Here is a 9,489-nt window from a genome sequence, read left to right on the forward strand (position 1 = left end):
GAATCTTACTGTGCTCAGGTCAAACAGGTCAAAACTCTGCTACAAACCCCCTCATAAACAATACACACCTCATACAGTGTAGGCCTAGGCTAGTCCATTTTCACATGATTTTGTGTCATTACAATAAAAAATATCAAGTGTGATAGTACTGCAATGGCAAATATTGCCCATTATTGTATTTCTGTGATTTTAGAGAGAGTGCCTTCAGAAAGTATTCAGACCCTTGACTATTTCCACATTTTGTTACATAACAGCCTTATTCTAAAATTGATTTTTTTTAATCCTCAATCAATCTACACAATACACCATAATGACAAAGCAAAAACAGGTTTTAGATAAGTTTGCAAATGTATAAAAAATACAACAAAAAAAAATCCTTACTTACATAAGTATTCAGACCCTTTGCTATGAAACTAGAAATTGAGATCAGCTGCATCCTGTTTCTATTTATTATCCGTGAGATGTTTCTACAACTTGATTGGAGTTCACCTGTGGTAAATTCAATTGATTGGACATGATTTGGAAAGGCACACACCTGTCTATGTAAGGTCCCCAGTTGACAGTGCAGGTCAGAGCAAAAAGCAAGCCATGAGGTCGAAGGAATTGTCCTTAGATCCACGAGGTACCAAAAAATGTCTACAGCATTGAAGATCCCCAAGAAAACAGTGGCTGCCATCATTCTTAAATGGAAACCGTTTGGAACCACTAAGACTTCCTAGACTAAGACTTCCTGGGCTGGCCGCCCAGCCAAACTGAGCAATATGAGAAAAGGGCATTGGTCAGGGAGGTGACCAAGAACTCGATGATCACTCTGACAGAGCTCTAAAGATCCTCTGTGGAGATGTGAGAACCTTCCAGAAGGACAACCATCTCTGCAGCACTCCATGAATCAGGCCTTTATGGTAGAGTGGCCAGATGGAAGCCACTCCTCAGTAAAAGGCACACGACAGCCAGCAGGTTGCCAAAAGGCACCTAAAGACTGCCAGACCAAGAGGAAAAGTTTTCTGGTCTGGTGAGGCCAGATTGAACTCTTCGGGCTGAATGCCAAGCGTCACATTTGGAAAACCTGGCACCATCCCTGACGGTGAAGCATGGTGGTGGCAGTATCATGCTGTGGGGATGTTTTCAGCAGGGACTGGACGACTAGCCAGGATCGAGAGAAAGATGAAAGGAGCAAGTACAGAGATCCTTTATGAAATTCTCCTCCAGAGTGCTCAGGACCTCAGACTGAGGCGGTTCACCTTCCAACAGGACAACGAGCCTAAGCACATATTCAAGACAACGCAGGAGTGGCTTTTGGACAAGTCTCTGAATGTTCTGAGTGGCCCAGCCAGAGCTATGGATCTTCTAGGAAGATCGCACATCTCTGAAGAGACCTGAAATAGCTGCTCCCCATCAACCTGACAGAGCTTGAGAGGATCTGCAGAAGATAGCTCCCCAAATACAGGTGTGCCAAAGCTTGAGCGTCATACCCAAGAAAGACTTTTAAAATTTTTATTTTACCTTTATTTAACTAGGCAAGTCAGTTAAGAACAAATTCTTATTTTCAATGACTGGCCTAGGAACTGAAAAATTGCCTGTTCAGGGGCAGAATGACAGATTGTACCTTGTCAGCTCGGGGATTTGAACTTGCAACCTCCCGGTTACTAGCTCAACGCTCTAACCACTAGGCTACTCTACCGCCCCAGTGTAATCACTGCAAGTACTGAGTAAAGGGTCTGAATACTTATGTAATGTGATATTTCCATTTTCATTTTAATAAACATGCAGAAAATCTAAACCTGTTTTGCTTTGTCATTATGTGGAATTGTGTAGAGGGGGGAAAAAACTATTGAATCTACTTCCTGGGCTAGCCAGAGAGCCCTGCTGGACCTCCCTAACAGCCTCACCGTGTCCCTGGAGACCTTACTGTGAATGAAAAGGACAAACAACAAATTACGAAATACAACTGTAGTACAGGGCAAATAAATAATAATTAAAACCCACTTATTATGAAGTTAAGTTTCTTTGAGCTTTGAAAAAATTAAGCAAAGCTTTGAGTGCCCCCATTATTTAGAGCAAGCTCAATTAGATTGTTGAACATACAGTATGTTGACACTTGACTCTTGAACAATTGTTGCTAACAGTAATAAAATCAAAAGTAAATCCTGAACTGCTTCATGTGTTCAATTAGATAAGATAGAATTGAAGTAAATCAAGGAATTAAAGAAGAATATATAATTCTATAGTTAGAAGTGTCTCCACAAGTCCTTGGGTAAATTTGACCTTCAAAAATCATGTGTCCAGGATGTTAGTTACAAAGGTTCTCTATGTAAATCCTTCCAATTGGCAATTGTTGAAGTTCTGATTTACAGAAATATATTCCGTAATAATTAAAGAAAATCTGATCGGGACTTACATGGGATACCACATGTATGCCTCTCTGACAGCAAAATACTGGTTCAAAGACACTCTCCAAAAGGTAAACAAGATTTTTGTGCATGTTGGTTTTATTTCAACTAGTGGGTCTCAATGCTGATTGGTTAAATGCGGATTAGTTAATACTGCATTCAGACATTTACAACATTGTTTACATACAGGTATGCTATGCAAGTTCTTGCAGAATTTAGACTTTTTACATTAGATCAATATGAAACAACAAACGTCTGACTTGTATTTGTTTAAACACATGACATAACATTTGAGTAAAAATGACTTTAAAAATACCCTACCATTTACTGTACTAGGTCATTATAATGAATTTATTAGTTTAACAGTAATGTGATTCAGACAGTATTTCATGAATGTTTGATTCTCTTCAGGGCAGCTTGAAGAGACTTCTTCAAACGTCTCATTGGAGGACAAAGCAGCAGGACAGTGTGTGTTGTGAGCCAGATTACCTGGACAAATACAACAGACAATAGCAGTCTATCCAGTAAACAGACATTAAGTGACAGTTATACCTTTAGACTGGACTTGGTGTTTTCATAGCCAACGTGCCTCCGTTTCCTCTTTAGGATCTAGGTCAGGTTACTGTACAGCTCTTTAGGACAACTGCTGATTTAAAGGGGCTTTATGTAATACGTTTGATTGATTGAAATAACCTACATGCGTGTTATACTTGGTCAGCACAGTGAGCATCATCTTGGCATACTTCATGGACTTGGTGAAGTGAGGTGCCTGGGAGCTTAGCTGGTCAGTGAAGAGTGTGAACAGCTCTTCATTCAGCTCCAGCTGAAAAGTGATGCAAACAGATTCATATCAATGAGAGACTAGGGATTTTATGAATACTCTGTTTTCACATACAATGCGATCAAATCCATTGGTTTGGATAGCTATGGTAGATTAGTGAACTATACTGAACAAAAATATAAATGCCACATTTATATTGGTCCCATGTTTCATGAGCTGAAATAAAAGATCCCAGAAATGTTCCATACACACAAAAAGCTTATTTCCGCCTCCAATTTTATGCACAAATTTGTTTACATCCCTGTTAGTGAGCATTTCTCCTTTGCCAAGATAATCCATCCACCTGATAGATGTCATATCAAGAAGCTGATTAATCAGCATGATCATTACCACAGGTGCACCTTGTGTTTGAGACAATAAAAAGCTTCTAAAATATCACACAACGCCACACGTGCAGTGGCATGCTGACTGCAGGAATGTCCACCAGAGCTGTTGCCAGAGAATTTGGCAACACATCCAACCAGCTCACAACCGCAACACATGTAACCACGCCAGCCCAGGACCTCCACATCCGGCTTCTTAACCTGGGGGATCGTCTGAGACCAGCCACCCGGACAGCTGATGAAACTGAGGAGAATTTCTGTCTATAATGAAGCCCTTTTGTGGGGAAAACATTTTTAATTGACTGATTTCCTTACATGAACTTTAAGTCAGTAAAATCGTTGAAATTGCTGCATGTTGCGTTTATATTTTTGTTCAGTATAGTTTGGTCTGGTTTTGGTAGGTATGGTACATGAGAGGACAAGTTTGTATTTGAGTGGAGTAGATGTGTGGTTCACCTTCTTGTCCAGCAGGACATGAATGACAGACAGCAGTCCTTCACACCAAATCGCTTTGATTGTCATTCTGGACAAAAGAAGATCTTATGAGACTGTATAAGACGTGGTATTACAATGCATGTAATCAATAGAGCCAGAACACTTCACTAGTTGTTAGATCCATTACACCCAATGGGTTGGTTTGTCTTACTGAAACACCAGCAGTCTGAAGTGGGGATCCAGGCAGTCTTCTATCAATCTGTTGAGCAGCTCAGCCTGTGCATTGCCTGATGATACATCCCAGATTTAGATATATGGTGCCTTCATAAAGTATTCAGACCCCTTGACTTTTCCACATTTTGTTACGTTACAGCCTTATTCTAAAATGGATTAAATAAAACATTTCCTCTGCAATCTACACACAACACCCCATAATGACAAAGGTTTTTAGAAATGTTTGCAAATGTACTAAAAATAATCAAATAGCTTATTTACATAAGTATTCAGACCATTTGCTATTCGACTGTTTCCATTGATTATCCTTGAGATGTTTCTGAAATTTGATTGAAGTCCACCTGTGGTAAATTCATGACTTGGAAAGGCATATACCTGTCTATATAAGGTCCCACTGTTGACAGCGCATGTCAGAGCAACAACCAAGTCATGAGGTTGAAGGAATGGTCCGTAGAAACAGGATTGTGTTGAGGCATAGATCTGGGGAAGGGTACAAAAAAATGTGTGCAGCATTGAAGATCCCCAAGAACACAGTGGCCTCCCGTCATTCTTAAATGGAAGAAGTTTGGAACCACCAAGACTCTTCCTAGAACTGGCCGCCCTGGCCAAACCGAGCAATTGGGGAAAGGGCCTTGGTCAGGAAGTGACCAAGATCCCGATGGTTACTCTGACAGCTCCAGAGTTCCTCCGTGGAGATGGGAGAACCTTCCAGAAGGACAAACATCTCTGCAGCGCTCCACCAATTAGGACTTTATGGTAGAGTGGCCAGACAAAAGACACTCATCAGTAAAAGGGACATGACAGTCCACTTGGAGTTTGCTAAAAGGCACCTAAGGGACTTTCAAATCATGAGAAACAAGATTCTCTGGCTGATGAAACCAAGATTGAACTATTTGGCCTGAATGCCAAGAGTCACGTCTGGAGGAAACCTGGCACCATCCTTACGGTGAAGCATGGTGGTGGCAGCATCATGCTGTGATGTTTTTCAGCGGCAGGTACTGGGAGACTAGTCAGATTCAAGGGAAAGATGAACAGAGAGATCCTTGATGAAAAACCTGCTCCAGAGTGCTCAGGACCTCAGACTGGGGCGAAGGTTCACATTCCAACAGGACAACGACTTTAAGCTCACAGCTTAAGACAACGCAGAATGGCTTTGGGACAAGTCTCTGAATGTTCTTGAGTGGCCCGGCCAGAGCCCAGACTTGAACCCGATTGAACATCTCTGGAGAGACCTGAAAATAGCTGTGCAGCAACGCTCCCCATCCAACCTGACAGAGCTTGAGAGGATCTGCAGAGATGAATGAAGAAACTCCCCAAATACAGGTGTGTGTGAAGCTTGTAGCATCATACCCAAGAAGACTCAAGGCTGTAATTGCTGCCAAAGGTGCTTCAACAAAATACTGAGTAAAGGGTCGAAACACTTAATAAATGTGATCCATTTTTTTTTTGCATAAATTAGCAAGCATTTATAAAAACCTGTTTATGCTTTGTCATTATGGGGTATTGTGTGTAGATTGAGGGGAAAAAAACAATGCAATACATTTTAGAAAAAGGCTGTAACGTTACAAAATGTGGAACCGTACGTGGTAAATAAAGAGATTATATATAAATAGAAAGATTAATTGATGATTAGTGGCTAAATATAACATCATAGGTGGTGAATACTATATTGACTGACAGTTAATGCCTTTCTATTTTGGATTCCACTATTGATCAATGTGTATTTCCCACTCACCTGTCTGCCCTTCCTCCAGGACTGGTCCAATCAGAGCGTGGCAGGTTGGCCTGGGGTAGCGACTGCATAGTGACGTCACAGCCGTGACTAGACAGCGTGAGGCAGGTTCAGAAAGGGACAGAACCTGCCAGAGGTCAACAGTACGGGAGAAGAAGTCGGAGATATAGGTAGCCTGACAAGCTATTGTCTTATTCACATTATAAGGCCGACTTGAACAGTACTGGCTCAGATTTTATTTTCACATTGTCCTTTCCAGCAAAGAAACTATGATGGATTGGTAACCAGTGCAGCTTGGTAACCAGGCCAGCCCAGTGCAGCTTGGTAACCAGGCCAGCCCAGTGCAGCGTGGTAACCAGGCCAGCCCAGTGCAGCTTGGTAACCAGGCCAGCCCAGTGCAGCTTGGTAACCAGGCCAGCCCAGTGCAGCTTGGTAACCAGGCCAGCCCAGTGCAGCGTGGTAACCAGGCCAGCCCAGTGTAGCTTGGTAACCAGGCCAGCCCAGTGCAGCTTGGTAACCAGGCCAGCCCAGTGCAGCTTGGTAACCAGGCCAGCCCAGTGCAGTTTGGTAACCAGGCAAGCCCAGTGCAGCTTGGTAACCAGGCAAGCCCAGTGCAGCTTGGTAACCAGGCAAGCCCAGTGCAGCTTGGTAACCAGGCCAGCCCAGTGCAGCTTGGTAACCAGGCCAGCCCAGTGCAGCTTGGTAACCAGGCCAGCCCAGTGCAGCTTGGTAACCAGGCCAGCCCAGTGCAGCTTGTTTTGGCTCAGTGTTGGTCAGTGGTGTGAAAAGGGTACATATGAATGAAATGTGAGGTACCTTTCCCAGCAGTAGACTCTTGATGAGTGTGGCTGCTGTGCTGTGACTGAGATCAGGAGAGAGTTCTAGCAGGCAGCTACAGAGCTGAGGTAGGGTCTGTTCTGGCATCTCAGACAAACTCAGCATCCTACATAAGATCTCTACCTACAGAGAGAATGGTTGTTATTGGAAGTAGTGCTCATGAACGACCTGATTTTGCTAACGTTTTTAGTGTCAATTTAAAAAAACTCCAACCTGGGAGGGGTCACAGTCGTTCAGCACCTTGAAGATATCCACTGAGTTCTGGTCCCACTAAACAAAGAGGACACAGGGGATTAAGGCACTTTCATGTGAATCAGTGCATCTCAGACATGATCACTTCATTAAAATAGGTATCTTACCTCCATCTCACTTTCCAACATTTCTTTGATTTGAGGGATTGAAGCCTGAACCAAGAACACATAAGTTACTTTCAGTTCTTCGGTGGTGTCAACAGAATACTAATGTGACTGAATAGTTAAGTCATGTCCTTTATTCATCTCACCTTTACATTCTCAGGCAGGGCATCACTTGGACTCCCTGCTGCTGGCTGCGGTTCCACAGCTGGTTCTGGGATGACACCAACCACCCGGTCCGTCTCCATCTCATCCTTCAAACCCTCCGTTCCCACCACATACTCCATACTGCTACAACTCCTCTCAGATTCCACAGGAGAAAGACTTATCCTCATCCTCTTACGCTGCTGTCCGACGTCATCCTCAGGTTCTGAGTCCAGATCCACACAGCTGCTCTTCCTCTTCGGAACCACATCTAGCCCACCCTGTGAGGATGAGGGGAGTTGTGGCTCTATTGGTCCACCTAAACACAAGGCCCATCCTGTTGCTTTATCATCACCACCACCACCACTATCCCTCAGACGCTCACATAGTCCCCTTAGTCTTTCTCTGCACTGGGGGGTGATTAGAGGCTCCTTCCCCCCAGGGGCTCCCAGGTCTCTCCGGAGCTGTACGACCAGGGCAGACACCCAGGGGTTTGGGGCATGTTCCCCCTGGCTGAGGCAGTCTAGCAGGTGAAGGACACTGGTCCGGGGATGCAAGGGTGGGTGAGATGGAGGAAGGACAGGAGGCTCCGTTGGAAGGCAACTGGAAATAGGCACACGAGTGGTTTGCTAAGGAAAAGAGCAGTGGGTTATCGAAGAGAAACGTATATTATGTATTTTTTAACATTTAAAATACACATCACTAGTCTGGTCAGTCTAGGGGAGAAGTCAAACAACGAGGTCAAAAAGCCTAGCTGTTTAACTTAGGTGGAATAAACGAGTTTGGACTATTTTCTCACGTTGTCAGAGTCTGAGCATCACTGTTCAGGCATATTTCCTGCTGGCAAAGAGTCTCGAGACAGGTGTGTAGGCAGCGGTCCGGGTCTGACCGTCGCTGCCGCTGGAACACCCACAGACCTCGACGGGCACCAGTAGCTCCCGAGAGTAAAGAACGGAGCAGCAACCGGGAGCGTCCATCAAACCGGAGCAACAAAGTATTTGTGTCCATGGTCGTCTTATGGATAACAAGAAACGGCCTAAAATAAGAGTAATATGTTATTTTTTTGCCTCCAACTAACCAGCGATACAAATGTCATGCTTTGTTTACGTTTTCACCACCCTCTTCCTGACGTGAACTTGTAACATGAGGGTCTGGCGCCACCTACTGAGCTGAGTGGTAAGATCGATAACTGCTGGTCCCTGGTGACGTAGCTCTTGCTGACTGAGTCCTGGACATACAGTACATTAACTAAATGGTTTTTCACTTTTTTGAGGCTATACTGAAAATGTGTGTTTGGGTCATCCATCCATCCATATCTTTATCACAACCACTGTGTACAGTTTTGGTTTTCAGTATAAAAAGGTTCAACAAAGACAAGCCAGTCCTCAAATTTTACTTGAAGCCAACTAAGACATACAAGGGCTCGTAATATTTAGGCAAATAAAGTATTTCTGTTATTTTTTTATTTATAAATTTGCTAACATTTCTAAAAACCTGTTTTCGCTTTGTCATTATGGGGTATTGTGCGTAGATTGATGAGGGAAAACAAATGTAATACATTTTAGAATAAGACTAAAGTAACAAAATGTGAAACGGAGAAGGGGTCTGAATTTACAAATGCACAGTACCATGTGTGCATATGGGAATTCACTAACGTTAGACATCGCCAATGTCCGCAGCAGGAAAAAACAACAAGCAGCAAACTGTGAAAGAATATTTTATTCCCTTTTCTGTGTGAACATTGAAAACATAATAGAACAAATCAAATCTAACATTAGGTCTTCAATCATCATGTCAACACCGCAACAAGAGTTTCCCTGTCAACAGTAAAGGTAAGTATGAAGCCTAATCTGGGCTCCCGAGTGGTGCAGCAGTCTAAGGTCATCACAACCGGCAGTGATTGGGAGTCACATAGGGCGGTGCGAACCATTGGCCCAGCATCGTCCGGGTTTAGGGGAGTTTGGCCGGGTAGGCCATCATTGTAAAATACGAATTTGTTCTTAACAAATCAAATTTATTTATATAGCCCTTCGTACATCAGCTGATACCTCAAAGTGCTGTACAGAAACCCAGCCTAAAACCCCAAACAGCAAGCAATGCAGGCAGCAGCAAGTCATCCAGAAGAGTCAGAACAATGACATAGTCAAGAAACTGTCTAAGTCATCCAGAAGAGTCAGAACAATGACATAGTCAAGAAACT

The 9,489-nt window shown here is 43.4% G+C and overlaps 1 protein-coding gene across 1 annotated transcript; it reads right to left on the reverse strand.

The window, feature by feature from the left end:
* Positions 1–3,087: 3,087 nt before the first annotated feature.
* LOC135538670 (Fanconi anemia group E protein-like) lies at positions 3,088–8,392 on the reverse strand (the record flags this gene model as incomplete). The annotated part of the gene is given in 10 exon segments (XM_064964569.1): positions 3,088–3,213; positions 4,011–4,077; positions 4,201–4,276; positions 5,959–6,082; positions 6,772–6,915; positions 7,006–7,062; positions 7,152–7,196; positions 7,295–7,836; positions 7,839–7,918; positions 8,089–8,392. Coding segments are annotated over 10 exon segments (1,470 nt in total), but the record flags the coding sequence as incomplete, so codon positions are not given.
* Positions 8,393–9,489: the final 1,097 nt, after the last annotated feature.

The sequence above is a fragment of the Oncorhynchus masou genome, unplaced genomic scaffold (assembly GCF_036934945.1).
Source record: "Oncorhynchus masou masou isolate Uvic2021 unplaced genomic scaffold, UVic_Omas_1.1 unplaced_scaffold_8287, whole genome shotgun sequence".
NCBI classification, from domain to species: Eukaryota; Metazoa; Chordata; class Actinopteri; order Salmoniformes; family Salmonidae; genus Oncorhynchus; species Oncorhynchus masou.